Genomic DNA, 14,429 nt, shown 5'->3' on the forward strand with positions numbered 1-14,429 from the left:
CACCTGTAATCCTAGCACTCTGGGAGGCCGAGGCAGGAGGATTGCTCAAGGTCAGGAGTTCAAGACCAGCCTGAGCAAGAGCGAGACCCCATCTCTACTAAAAATAGAAAGAAATTAATTGGCCAACTAAAAATATATAGAAAAAATTAGCCGGGCATGGCGGCGCATGCCTGTAGTCCCAGCTACTCTGGAGGCTCAGGCAGGAGGATCGCTTGAGCCCAGGAGTTCTCAGTTGCTGTGAGCTAGGCTGACGCCATGGCACTCTAACCCAGGCAACACAGTGAGACTCTGTCTCAAAAAAAACAAAAACAAAAAAACAGGCCGGGCACGGTGGCTCACTCCTGTAATCCTAAGCACTCTGGGAGGCTGAGGCGGGCGGATTGCTCGAGGTCAGGCATTCAAAACCAGCCTGAGCAAGAGCAAGACCCCGTCTCTACTATAAATAGAAAGAAATTAATTGGCCAACTAATATATAGAGAAAAAATTAGCTGGGCATGGTGGTGCATGCCTGTAGTCCCAGCTACTCGGGAGGCTGAGGCAGGAGGATTGCTTGAGCCCAGGAGTTTAAAGTTGCTGTGGGCTAGGCTGACGTCACGGCACTCTAGCCTGAGCAACGGAGTGAGACTCTGTCTCAAAAGAAAGGAAACGAAAAGAAATTATTTTACAGAATTCTGCTTCTTTTCCATCAACATTTGCGAGACCAGGCAAGTTCTCTATATTAAACAAAAAGTAAGTTTCAAGTAATATGTATTGAATGATCCAATTTTTACGTTAGAAAATAAATATTTATGGTGCACTTTTTGGTCTAAAGGGTATAGGACAACTTGCTAATATCCCTGGGGGGGATGGAATGACAGCTTTCCATTTTTAGTTACACCTTACTATTGGCACTATTACAATCATTAAAGATAAGAAAGACACTTTTTTTTTTTTTTTTTTTTTTTTTTTTTTTTGAGACAGAGTCTCGCTTTGTTGCCCAGGCTAGAGTGAGTGCCGTGGCATCAGCCTAGCTCACAGCAACCTCAAACTCCTGGGCTCGAGTGATCCTTCTGCCTCAGCCTCCCGAGTAGCTGGGACTACAGGCATGCGCCACCATGCCCGGCTAATTTTTTATATATATATCAGTTGGCCAATTAATTTCTTTCTATTTATAGTAGAGACGGGGTCTCGCTCAGGCTGGTTTTGAACTCCTGACCTTGAGCAATCCGCCCGCCTCGGCCTCCCAAGAGCTAGGATTACAGGCGTGAGTCACAGCGCCCGGCCAGAAAGACACTTTAAGTTAAACCAGTGAACCACCCCATAACCTAAATATCTTTTCGTCCGGGGGCCCTCACCTGGAAGAGGCTCGTCTTCATGTACATGGTGCCGTAGCCCTCCCGGTGGCTCAGGTAGAATGTGCCGGTGAAACTGGAGCCGTCCGGCCACGTGTAGGTACCCAGGCCGTGGCGGTGGTCCCGGTAAAACTGCCCGCGGTACAGCTGTGAGACGGAGAGCTCAGTGGCCCCCGGTGCCTGAGAAGCGCAGCCCGCGATCGCCCCAAAACCCACAGGGGCCTCGGAGCCCCCACACTGGGCAGCAATCAATGACTGGGGGCTGTCGGGCTGTGTTGGGCCCCTCGGGGTGCCAGCCACCTGCAGCACCTGGAGAGGACCGAAGCCCCCCAAGACTCAGCACACACCCCAGCTTTGCCTCACGCCAGGCTGCTCCGCCCAGCCAGGGACAGCGGGAGGGACAGCTCTGGCTCCTGGTCTGACGGCCACGCCCAGCTAGTCTCCCCTGGGGGGAGACTCCGCACGGCGGGGGAGGGGCACAAGGACACAGTCTCATTTTGTCTTTGACAACATCCTTTGCCTGTTGCTGAATCTTAAACACGAGGCAATGTCACCAATGTGAGCATACTACTTGCTGCCATAATGCACAACTTCAAAACAATTTCCCAGAACAAGAATGTATCTTCTTAAGTCACAGCTGCCCAAACCGCATCCTACAGACCCCAGGGCAAACCGTGGGCCTGACTTCTGGAGTCTGGAAGGATGTTTTTCTCTGGACATTTCTAGAGTAGCAAAGACTCTTAGCTTAGCATCTTCCTGTTGATGGACCCAAAGTGCGGGTCACATCCGGCTCTTACAAGGAGAGAGGCCGGGCACACCCGAGCCCCGGGGCAGGAGGGGGAAGCGGGTTACCTCGCCCGTGGGCCAAGAGAACTCGCCGTATCCCAGCTTCACGTCCAGCCCGAACTCGCCCCGGTAGATGCAGCCGTCCTGCCACTCCTGCTCGCCCCGGACCAGCTGGATGTAGGCCTCCTTCAGGTCCTGCTCCCCCAGAGGGCCCTCCTCCTCCTCCACCTCCTCCTCCACCACTTCTTCCTCCTCCTCCTCCTCAGGGGCTGCCGGGAGGCTCCTGGAAGGGCAGAGCAGCGGGGACAAGAGCAAGCGGCTGGAGCGTCTTCAGAGTGGCTGCGCTGAGCGCAACCCACGGTCTCGGGTCATCCTGACAACCAGAGGCAGGTGCTGATGCCGTCGGAGTGACACAGAAAGGAAACTGAGGCACAGCGGTGAGGGGTGGCCCAGGTCACACAGGACGTGGAAAGCGCAGCAAGGGAGCAGACAGGCGAGGGCAAACGGCTGCTGGCCCCACAGGTGGGATCAGCCAGCCCTCCCCTGCCCAGGGCCTGCTGTCTCCACCGCCTGGGCCCTGATGGCCTCTGCCCCACCCCAGCCGTGTGCTGGGCACAGGTGCACATGGCAAGGTCCTCTCGCTAGAGCCAGCAGCAGCAGCTGGGCAGGAGGCAGACACTCGACACACACGTGTGGACACATGGAGGGTCCGAAAGCAGCTTGAGAGGCGGCCAGCTGAAGCACGCTGGACAGATGGTGGAGGGACACGGGGTGGGCACGGCAACAGGGAGAGAACACGGGAGCAGATGGATTTGTCGTCACTGACAAGTGGGTCCCACCCTGCGCCCACCACACACGCCCCCTGCCTCCCTCTCAATGGCACAGAGCTGTGGTGGGGGGTTCAGGCCACGCTGGTTGTCCCTGTCTCCAGGGCTGTCCTGCTGTCAGGCCGGTGGGCTGGCTGGGCAACACGTGGCCTGGGAACTCTCGACTCTGACCACGAGCCCTCGAACACCAGCCACGAGCCACAAAGTCTGAACAAAGCATCTGGTCAGCAAAGAAGGGATTCGGCTGCTGGGAACACAAAGTCTGCGTTTAGCCTTTCGGTTCGCAAACACAGAAAGGAGCCAGGAAGGACAGAGACCACAAGGCAACAGTTAGGACGCGTGGTGTGGTTGTCTCTGTGCGCACCTGTTGCAGGTTGAGTGCTGCCCCTCATTCTTACATTGGAGTCCTAAAGCCCAGGACCTCCCAGTGTGACATTATTTGGAGATGGGGTCTCTACAGAGGTAACCAAGTTACCGTGTTTCTCCAAAAATAAGCCCTACCCATAAAATAAGCCCTAGCAGGATTTCTAAGCATTTGCCCAATAGAAGCCCTACCCCAAAAATAAGACCTAGAGATGGGCGTGACTATGCAGCGCATCGTCGCGGAGCAGTAAAGAAGACAAGCAGCCCTTCTCATCTGCTCATCGTGACAGCTGCTGTCCCAGAGGTGACCGGAAAGGTGCGGGCAGCCCCACCAACAAGGTCGGCTCCCCCTGGCAGGTCCCAGCCATCCTGTGCGTGCTGCAGGCTGAGGCTTTGAGGGAAAAATAACACATCCCCTGAAAATAAGCCCTAGGGTGTCTTCTTGAGGAAAAATAAATATAAGACCCTGTCTTATTTTGGGGGAAACATGGCAAAATGAAGTCATTAAGGCAAACCCTAATCCAGTATGACTGATGTCCTCATAAAAGGGGAAAATTTGGACATAGATAAACACACAGAGGGAAATAACATGAACAGACAGAGGAGGGACGAGCCACACGAGGCCAGGGGAGAGGCTTGGAACACACCCTCTCACAGTCTCAGAAGGGACCAGCCCCACCAGAACCTGTACCTTGGACTTCCAGCCTCCAGACCTGAGAGAACACCTTTGCTGTTTCAGCCACCCCCAGTCTGCGGTGTTTTGCTGTGGCAGCCCTAGCAAACTCACGCACCTTGCTACTCGGGACAGGTATTTCTTGTTTACTAAGAAATATATATCTCAACAAGGAGCGAAGATAGCCCACAGTGGGAATGAAAGAAACAGAAACTTTAATTTTTTTTTTCCTGAAAAAAAAAAAAAGTGGAACTGATTTTGAGGTCAAGTAGGAAAATCTGTAAGGCCCACTATGGGGTCACCGGAAACGGTCAGCGGGCACACTAGCCAAAAGCCTGGCCACTCGGCTCTGCTGCCTCTGGCTGTTTGGCCCAGATGGGCTGCTTACACCTGTCATGACTCAGTTTCCTCATCTGCAAGACGGGGAGGCCTGCTTGGGCCACTATAACAGAGCGCCACAGACTGGGTGCCTGAACAGACGTCTAGTTCTCACAGTGCTGAAGGGTGGAGGTCCAAGGTCCAGGTGCCCACAGATTCGCTTCCTGATGAGGGCCTGTGGGCAGCTGCCTTCTCGCTGTGCCCTCCCTGTGAGGATGGTGAGAGAGGAGGGAGCTCTGTTCTCTCTTCCTCTCCTTATGAGGACACTAATCGCATCCGTCCCCGAGACCTCATCTAACCCTAACCACCTCCCAAAGCCCCACCTCCAAATACTATCACACTGGGGGGGAGAAGAGCTTCTACATATGCATTTTGGAGGTGCACAAGCATTCAATCCAAACTGGGGACAAATACAATAGTGTTCCAGGGTGGATTTCATGAGATGCTACAGGAAGGCCCTGAGGGCAGCCCCTGGCCCAAAGTAGCCCTTACTACTAACACTTACAGCAGTGAAGAAGCCTTGTTGACTTGGGAAACCCCCGTCCCACAAGGGAAATGTACCCTCACATCCCCTAGGCGGTGAAGGGGCCGGGTGCAGTGGCTCACGCCTGTAATCCAGCACTCTAGGAGGCCAAGGCTGGAGGACTGCTTAAGGCCAGGAGTCCAAGACCAGCCTGAGCAATAGTGAGACCCTGTCTCTACGAGACAATTTAAAAATGATCCAGGGATGGTGGTGGTGGACGCAGCTACTCATGGACGCAGCTACTCAGGAGGCTGAGGCAGGAGGATCACTTGAGCCCAGGAGTCTGAGGTTGCTGCGAGCTAGGCTGACGCCACAGCACTCACTCCAGCCTGGGCAACAGAGCGAGTGAGTCCCTGTCTCAAAAACAAAGTTGTCTGCGAGGAGGTGAAATCGGGTGGGCAGAGTGTGCGGGGAACACGGGAAGACCTGGCGTGGACTCCAGTTAGCCATTATGGTCGTTTTTCGTTTTCAGTGGTGGTTGTTACAACGGTGAGGCTTTTTTCTACTTCTCCAGAGACGAGTATTTGGGGGATAAAACAACACTAGGCGATTTTTAACGATGCGCCCCGGCCAACTCCGGGCCCCGGGGTCAGGACCCCACCTCCCTGCGGGGGGCTCCCGCACCTCTTGGAGAAGGCCGGCCGGCTCTCCAGGAACCCCCGATCCTCGGCGCTGCCCTTGCGCTCCTGCGGGCCCGTGCGCTCCTTTGGGCCCTTGACGCTGTAGGCCTCTGAGACCTCGTAGTCCAAGGTGTAGGCGGAACGACCGCCTTCCATATCTTCGAACCTGGAAGCAAAGTCGGACGGAAACCGCGCGCTCGCCCCGGGTTCCCGCCGGGACCCGCCCCGGGGATCCCGCCAGCCCCCCACGATCGCGCCGGGCCGGCCGCCGCCCCTGCCCGGCCCAGCTCAGCCTCTGGGGAACCAGGTCCCGGCCCTCCGCGGGCCGCAGCCCGGCCGAGGGCGCCCCCGCCCGCGGGCTCGGAAGCTGTGGCTGGGGCGGCGGGACACCCGGTGCGGGAGGTAGGGGCCCCGACTGCATCACAGCCCTCCGCGGCCTGCCCGGGGACGCCCCTGCGGCGCTCCAGCCTCCCGCAGCCCCAGCTCCCGCGCCCCTGCCGCAGGCCGCACCGGAGAGCTCGCCCCGGACAGCGGCCACCGTAAGCGCACAGCCGCCAAAGCAGCGGACTCTGCGCTCCACTGGACAGCGTCCGGTTTCCTTGGAGACGGGCTTCGCCCCTCCCCCTCCCCATTGCTCCCGCCCCACCCGGCCTCCGCCAATCGCTGCCCCGGCCCTCCGCCGGCCTGGCCCCGCCCCTCCCTGGGATGCGCCAATCCCCGCCTTGGCCCCGCCCCAGCTCTGCCGGGCTCTGCCAATCCCCGCCTTGGCCCCGCCCCCCCGGGAGCCAGCCCCGCCCCAGCTCAGCCCGGGGCCTCGCGCGTGGCCAGCTCTGCCGGGACAAGGGCCTAAGGCAGCGGGGCCGGGATTCTAGGGCAGCAGGGCGCCCCTCCACCCCGTGCTCGCTCCGCCCCAGCGCACGTCTCTCTCCTCCGGTCCCCGCAGCCCCGGTAGCCACCTTGGATCCTCGGTCCCCGGGCTCTCGGCCGCTCAGACCTTCCCCCCGGGTCCCCGGGCCCCGTCACTGCCGCCCCCTCCAAGCAAGCGCGGGCAGCTGCGCAGAGCTCGCTGAGCTGCTCAGAATTCAGTTAGGAAGAGAAAAGACAAAGCCACGCAAAAAACTTCCAAACATCCTGCAAACCTTGAGGTCATAGCTCCTCCTGTAGGTTGAAAGGCGTCTCCTCCCTTAGCTGCGAATGTGACCTTGTTTGGAAGTGGAGTCTGCAGAGGTCACGCTGGCTTAGGGTGGGCCTAGATCCAGTGGGCCAGATCCTTAGGACAGGGAGGTTTGGAGACAGGAACAGAGGAATACGCTGTTCTGAGCCGCCCATTCGGTGTGGCGTTATTCAAGCAGCTCTGAGAAACGAATGCACCACCAAAAGCATGAATGGATTTAGAGAAAACTTTGGCAAGTTTGACAATTTGGTAGAGCATTCTAACCACACTATTCATAAAATGGGACACCAAAAAAAGTGCTTCTAGAAACTACTATAAACTGAAAAGAATTCAATACGAAATGCTGATATTTGCTTATATTCACGAAATATATGCACTGACACATTTTAAAAATTTGGTGTACGAAGATTAAAAAGCTCTATTTCCACCAATGAATACAAATGCAGGCCAGGGGAAGTGGCTCTCCCCTGTAATCCTGGCACTCTGGGAGGCCGAGGCGGGAGGATGGGTTGAGGTCAGGAGTTGGAGACCAGCCTGAAGACCAGTAAGACCCCATCTCTACTAAAAATTGAAAAATTAGCTGGGCGTGGTGGCTCATGTCTGTAGTCCCAGTTACTTGGGAGGCTGAGGCATGAGGATGGCTGGAGCCCAGGAGTCTGAGGTTGCTGTGAGCTATGATGATGTCACTGCATTCTAGCCCATGTGGCAGAGCAAGACACTATCTCAAAAAAATAAAAAAAAATACAAATGCCACTAAAGTATGTGTTTGAAAGGAAAGTTTTCATAATAATACGTTATATTCATTTAAAATATTTAACATTATTAGTTTTAAAAGTTTTTGGTGAATTGATAAGTTTGTTAAATTCAGAAAATTATGATAATAATTTAGGAAACTGATCGTCAGGACAACTGGCTCTCAACAAATTACTGCCTGTATCCAGAGTCATAGTGTTTGCAAACCTGAAATGCTGAACCCACTGCTACTGTTATAAAATCGAATGAAATATTAGTGTTGTGTGCCCGGAAAGGAGAGTGGTGTTTCTATGAAAATTCACTTGAAGGCTTTGGAAAGTCAACAAAGAAAATTCACTTAAAATTGCAATCAAGTTAGATGCAAGTGAGACGCTTGTAAAAGATTGTGGGAAAGGTTAGGCCGGGCGCGGTGGCTCACGCCTGTAATCCTAGCACTCTGGAAGGCCAAGGCGGGTGGGTCACTCGAGGTCAGGGGTTCAAAACCAGCCTGAGCAAGAGCAAGACCCCATCTCTACTAAAAACAGAAACAAATTAATTGGCCAACTAAAAATATATAGAAAAAATCAGCCGGGCTTGGTGGTGCATGCCCGTAGTCCCAGCTACTCAGGAAGCTGAGGCAGCAGGATTGCTTGAGCCCAGGGGTTTGAGGTTGCTGTAAGCTAGGCTGACGCCATGGCACTCACTCCTCTAGCCTGAGCAACAGAGTGAGACTCTGTCTCAAAAAAAAAAAAAAAAAAAAGATTGTGGGAAAGGTAATTTGTTTAATTCTAAAAGGATTCCTTCCCCAGATGGCTTCTCAAGTGCTGTCAAGTTCACATAAAGGATTAAACTGACACTGGAAGACAGAAACACGCACAGGGTGCTGCGGTGAGTATTGGAAATCAGCTGGCCCCAAACCTGTTGTCAGAGTAAAGCGGCAAATAGACATCCTACGTACCAAGTCAAAACCTAGGGTTTAAGGTGGGCGGGCAGTTTCGTGTGTGCGGCTCTCCTGCTTTGCACAGGTTTTTATATTGACTAAACAATGGCTACAAACTTCAGCCTGTCTCAGACCCACAAGCGGAGCCTGGGAAAACACAGATTCCTAAGTCCTATCCCTAGAGTTTCCTGCGTAAGCCAGGCCCGGCAGGCCTGGGCATCTGCATTGCTAGCCAAGCCCCCAGATGATGTGGATGCCGCTGGAACTCTGGCCACACTCTGAGAACCACGGGGCTGTGCCGTGCACATGGGAACAGAGAGATGGTGCTGGAGGGACAGGGCAGGAAGGCCTCGAATGCCAGACCAGAGATGGACACAGCAGGACATTTCTAAGCAGGACGATGCCATCAGATGTGTGCTTTCAGTCGGAGGTTTTCAAGCCTTTTTGCCTGGGACCTACAGTAAGGTCCCACGACCAGCACAAACACAACTAGAACAAAGAGCTGCATGATAAGCTCACCCCACTACATGCAGGCACCCTAATATTTTCACATAGTCTACTCTTTTGTATCCCATTTCTACTAAAAAATAAAATGCTGGTCATGATCCACAGAAGTGATCTCACAGCCCACGTTAGTTGTGAATTAGCACAACTAGCTAATGAGTCAGGACTGACATTTAGAAAAGCACAGCACCTTAGAAAGCATATTCTGGCTACACCGTGGGAGGCTGAAAGGGAGGCTTCCCTTAGGAGGTTGGTGCCAAGTCCAGGAGAGAGGGGTGTGTAAGGTTTTCCAGCGACGAAACAAGCAGACAGAGAGAGAGTGGGGCCAAACAACGTGGCTTTATTGAGCACTCCCGGGCGAGGTTCACGGGTCCCAGGAAAATGGGGCTCGAGAAATCACACCCATTTGAAAGAGGTTAGGGCTTTTATGTTATTTGAATGAGGTTTGGGGACTTGGGGCGGGAAGAGCTGGGGTTTTTTCACTGTGACCTTCAGCTGTTATTGAGAAATAGGAGGGGCGGTCGGCATTTGTGGAATCCAGGAACCGACACTGTCTTACCCGGATGGACATCCAGGGGTTGTTGTGCTCAGCGGGGCCTGGCAGTTGTCCTTGGCGGCTCTGCTCTCATGAGCCTTTTCTTTTTGATCTAGGGAGGGGAGGGAGGCCCCGCCACCAGTCTTACAAGGTGGCCCAAACCACGTGTGGCAATGAAGTGAAGAGAGGCTTACGATGACTTGGTCACCAGTCCACTAGCTCAATGGCATAAGAACATGAGGTATCAGCTAGGAGACTTTGGAACAGAAAACCCACCTCAAACATCCTCCAACGATAAAAAGTGACTTGTTGGCTCATGAAACGGTCCAAAAGGAGGGACTTCGGGTTTGGTCTGACTCTGTGGCCCAGCAATGGCATCAAGGACCCAGCTTCTCCTGTCCCCTGAGCTTTCACCCAAGGCTGGCCTCCCCTTGTGGCCACGAGGGAGCAGAGGGACCTTCCAAACTGATGGGATTAAGACCACTGGGACCTAGGGATGCTCTGTCTGAGGCTGTAAGAGGATAAGAGGTGAAAGAATTGCCTGAGCAGAAGCCTGAAAATAAATGCAGATGTTAACTGCCTAGTTGGGGGACATATGTCAGCGATCTGGGAGTACAGAAAAGCATGCTCCAGTCTCAGAGCCTGAGGGGTCTTATGCACAAAAAGCCACAGGAGGCCTGACATGAAAACTTCCCACGGCTATAGAGGTAGATTGCAGTATGTCAGCCCAGAAGGGTCTCAAGGCTTCCATAGTGTTTGCACCCTGGGTCAAGCTCCTTCTCTCCCTTTCTCTCAACGATGCCTCCGTTAATGTAAAACCAATTTCCCAGTGGGAAACAGGTAGTTTCCTTGTTTCTTGATCAAATGGGTCACAGCTACCGACATTAAAGATTGATATCCATGTACATAGCTTGAGCGTGGGATAACTCAGTTTAGCTCGATCAAAAGGGTTGTACCTACTGAAGAATTATGTTTTTCACTTCTAGAAAGGAGAAGGAAATTAGCTAAGGCACCTTGTGATTTTGGGGGGAGCCCCGAAACCTTTGATCATTGTATCCCATGATTTTTTCACATGAGATCATTGTATTTTACAACATGGCAAAGAGAATAAAAAGCAAGTGCTGGGGTTCAGTCACTGCCACCTTAGCACCGGAGTGCTGGTGGTCCCCTGACCTCCGCGCTTTCTTAACTATTATTTTTGTGTCTGTGTCTTTGTTTCTTTTATTTCTTGCAACACAGTCTGCCAGGGGACCCTATCTTTATTGAGGACATCGGGAACCCCCAATACAAACTCCTCTCTTCTCCTGGGCTCTTAGTGGAGCCGAAGCCCTTTCCGGGCACAATCATAGGGGTATGGGCTTCACTGCTGGCTGGAGGCATTAGGGTCCACTCCTAGAGCTGGGGGACAGAAGTCTCCACCTGATTGTGTGACTGGCTCCATGAACAAATTTCAGAGACGCTGATATGTTTTTTTTTTATAATCCTCTCCTTTAACTACTTTACCTTTTGTTTCCCAGAAATGGTGGATTTTCTCCAAAACAAAGGAACTGACAGTTTGAAGGCCCCTGGGCAGAGTCCTGAGGCCAAGACTCACTGCCCCCCCAACCTGCCTCCAATGCACACAGCCCCTTGCTAGTCCAACCACACCCGTCCCAATGCACATGGCCCCTTGCTAGTTACACCACACCTGTCCCAAAGCAGGTGGCCCCTCCTTTAACAGCCCCTGATCTCCATTAGTAAGGGATAAGGATTTGAGGCAGCTTCTCCTGTCCTCGTAAGACGTCCTTCATATTAAAAATTCCTTTCTTCCTTGGCAATCCTTGTTGTCTCTATTGGATCTTTGTGTGCCCAGCAAGTGCACCTAGCCTGAAACCTCCTTGTGGTTTCCGTAACAATTGAATGGCTCCCATGAACTCTGGGAAAAAAAGAGAATTCCATTCCCTCTCCACCCCAGGAAAGTTGGAGTCCTTCCTCAACCAGGAGGAAGAGGGAAATGAATGCTGGTGAGGCCTCCACAGAGGTGACCTGGCTGCAAACAGTTATTTGAGTACTTAGCACAGGAGTGAGCCCAGGTTACCATAAAGACATGAATTGTGGAACCAGGGCCAGGCCGCAGCTGGGATGGAGACGATCTGGACACCTGGACAGATTGCACAGGTGGTTTGGCAGATTTATGTAACACCAGGTTGAGGGTGGGGTGGAGATACTGAAGGCTAGTTTCTGGCAGAAACATAAGTAATGAATGAGAAAGGTGTTTTTTAACTACTACGAGAATGAAATCGAAACTGTCGTAAGGAAACGTCTGCAGCGCTGCGAGACAGCTCCTTTTCACTGAACTCCTTCTAAGAAAAACAACGGACACCAGAAAAATCGACGGAAGAGGCCTTAAATGCAACATCATGTGCAGCAGATGGTAGCAAATAAAGTTTAGAAAGTTACAGGGCGGACTCCAAAAGTTGGTAATTAATACAAAGTACAAGAAACGAAGGAAAGACGACGGCGGTTTTATTTGCATGAGCCTCGCTTTAGAGTGAATGCGAAAATAGGACGCAGCAGCCGTAACGTAAGCGCAGCGCGGTGCTGGGCAGCTAGGAACGCGGGGGCCATGGCCGCCGCGGCGTCCCGCCCGCACCTGCTCCACGGAGGGAAACGCAGCCCCAGCAAGGAGGGCGCCACGCTCCGGACCCAGAGCCAGCGAGCCGCGGCCCGGCCGGCCCGCCTCTCAGAGGAGCCAATCACTGGCCGCGGCCGCTCGGCCAGGCCAATAGGAGGGGGGGTAGGGCCCTGTGGGCGGGCCCCGCTCAGCACCCGCCTCGCTCCCAGCCCGAGTCTCAGAGGAGCCAATCTCTGGCCGCGGCCGCTCGGCCTGGCCAATAAGACGGGGGTACAGCCCTGTGGGCGGGCTCCGTTCAGCACCCGCCTCGCTCCCAGCCCGAGTCTCAGAGGAGCCAATCACTGGCCGCGGCCGCTCGGCCTGGCCAATAAGACGGGGGTAGGGCCCTGTGGGCGGGCCCCGCTCAGCACCCGCCTCGCTCCCAGGCCGAGTCTCAGAGGAGCCAATCACTGGCCGCGGCCGCTCGGCCTGGCCAATAGGGCGGTGGTAGGGCCCTAGTGGACGGGCCCCGCTCAGCACTCGCCGCGGCCCGGCCCACCCCGCTCCCGACCCGTACTCTCAGGGGAGCCAATCACTGGCGGCGGCCGCTCGGCCTGGCCAATAGGGCGGTGGTAGGGCCCTTGTGGACCGGCCCGCTCAGCACTCGCCGCCGCCCAGCCCACCCCGCTCCGTGCTCTCAGGGGAGCCAATCACTGGCCGCAGCCGCTCGGCCCAGCCAATGGGGCGACGGTAGGGGCCTGTGGGAGGGCCCCGCTCTGCTCAAGCCGCGGCGGGGCCCGCCCCGAGGAGACCTCTAGGACCCGGGGGAGCCGGGGGCGCCGACCCCGGAACGGCCATGGGCCCGGGCGGAGCCGCACGCCGCGGGGCCGAGGCCGCCTCGCCCGCGCCGCCCCCGTTCGTTCGCGTCGCCCCCGCGCTCTTCCTCGGGAGCGCGCGCGCTGCGGGCGCGACGGAGCTGCTGGAGCGCGCGGGCGTCACCCTGTGCGTCAACGTCTCCCGCCAGCAGCCCGGGCCGCGCGCGCCCGGCGTGGCCGAGCTGCGCGTGCCTGTGTTCGACGACCCGGCCGAGGACCTGCTGGCGCACCTGGAGCCCACCTGCGCCGCCATAGAGGCCGCGGTGCGCGCCGGCGGCGCCTGCCTCGTCTTCTGCAAGAACGGCCGCAGCCGCTCAGCCGCCGTCTGCACCGCCTACCTCATGCGGCACCGCGGCCTCAGCCTGGAGCGCGCCTTCCAGGTGGGCGGGCCTTCCAGGTGGGCCGGGCTTCCGGGTGGGGTGCCTGCCAGGTGGGCGGGCTTCAGCCTGGAGCGCGCCTTCCAGGTGGGCGTGCCTTCCAGGTGGGCGGGCCTTCCAGGTGGGCTGGGCTTCCGGGTGGGGTGCCTGCCAGGTGGGGCAGGCTCTCTAGGTGGCGGGCCTTCCAAGTGGGCGGGCTTCAGCCTGGAGCGCGTATTTCAGGTGACGTGCGCCTTCCAGGTGGGCGTGCCTGCCAGGTGGGGCGGGCCTGCCAGGTGGGGCAGGCTCTCTAGGTGGCGGGCCTTCCAAGTGGGCGGGCTTCAGCCTGGAGCGCGTATTTCAGGTGACGTGCGCCTTCCAGGTGGGCGGGCCTGCCAGGTGGGGCGGGCCTGCCAGGTGGGGCAGGCTCTCTAGTTGGCGGGCCTTCCAAGTGGGTGGGCATCAGCCTGGCACGTGCATTCCAGGTGGGCGGGCCTCCCGCGCCGGGCGGGCTTTGGGGCTGGGAACTGCGCTTCCGGGTTGGGCGGTGCCCACTCCGGGGCGGCCTTCAGGGCACTGAGGGAGTTTTTAATTCACCTCCTGTCCGCAGACGGTGAAGAGCGCTCGCTCCGTAGCTGAACCCAATGAGGGTTTCTGGTCTCAGCTCCAGAAGTACGAGGAGGCCCTCCAGGCTCAGTCCTGCCTGCCCAGGGAGCCCTCGGGGACAGCTCTTCCCAGCAGCAGCAGAGCCACCCAGCCTTAGGGTGGTCCCTGAATCCTCAACAGGGCAAGTCTCAGGCCTGCAGCCCCGGGAGGGGAGGGGTGGGAAGGGGTGATCGGGCCCTGATAGGACGCCGGGGGCCTCCCCTCTTTCTTCACTGCCACACTGAGTTTGCATTTTCCCCCCATTTAGCCTCATCTCCCTGAAACCCAGGAGGGGCTCTGTCCCCCTTGGTGGTGCAGGGGTGTGTGCACGGAGGAGGGGACTGCAAGAGCCCACGCCCGGAGACATACCACCCCTCCCTCCCTCCCCCCCCCCTTGTTTATCAGACAGGCTTTGGTCAGGAAAATCTAAACCTCTTGAGGAATTTCAGGCAACTGGATGCAGGCAGATGGAGGCAGGTGATTCAAGGACAGGAGGTCGGGGTCACAGGGGCCACCACCCGATCTGAGCTGCCTGTGCTATGACCTCCCAGCTCTCGAGGACGCCTGGAGCTGC

The 14,429-nt window shown here is 56.2% G+C and overlaps 1 protein-coding gene across 1 annotated transcript in view; it reads right to left on the minus strand.

Annotated features, from left to right (window-relative positions):
* The window catches only part of ANKMY1 (ankyrin repeat and MYND domain containing 1), a 59,496-nt gene extending 46,211 nt beyond the window's left edge, over positions 1-13,285 (minus strand). Inside the window, exons 1-7 of the mRNA XM_076005402.1 lie at positions 12,766-13,285; positions 12,126-12,468; positions 5,751-6,018; positions 5,483-5,667; positions 4,474-4,565; positions 2,184-2,345; positions 1,335-1,478 (exon numbers count right to left, since the gene is read on the minus strand). Coding sequence (XP_075861517.1) covers positions 1,335-1,478; positions 2,184-2,345; positions 4,474-4,565; positions 5,483-5,667; positions 5,751-6,018; positions 12,126-12,468; positions 12,766-13,107 — 1,536 coding nt within the window. The 5' untranslated portion in view covers positions 13,108-13,285. The remainder of the gene's footprint in view (positions 1-1,334; positions 1,479-2,183; positions 2,346-4,473; positions 4,566-5,482; positions 5,668-5,750; positions 6,019-12,125; positions 12,469-12,765) is intronic.
* Positions 13,286-14,429: the final 1,144 nt, after the last annotated feature.

This window comes from Microcebus murinus, chromosome 8 (genome assembly GCF_040939455.1).
Source record: "Microcebus murinus isolate Inina chromosome 8, M.murinus_Inina_mat1.0, whole genome shotgun sequence".
Taxonomy (NCBI): domain Eukaryota; kingdom Metazoa; phylum Chordata; class Mammalia; order Primates; family Cheirogaleidae; genus Microcebus; species Microcebus murinus.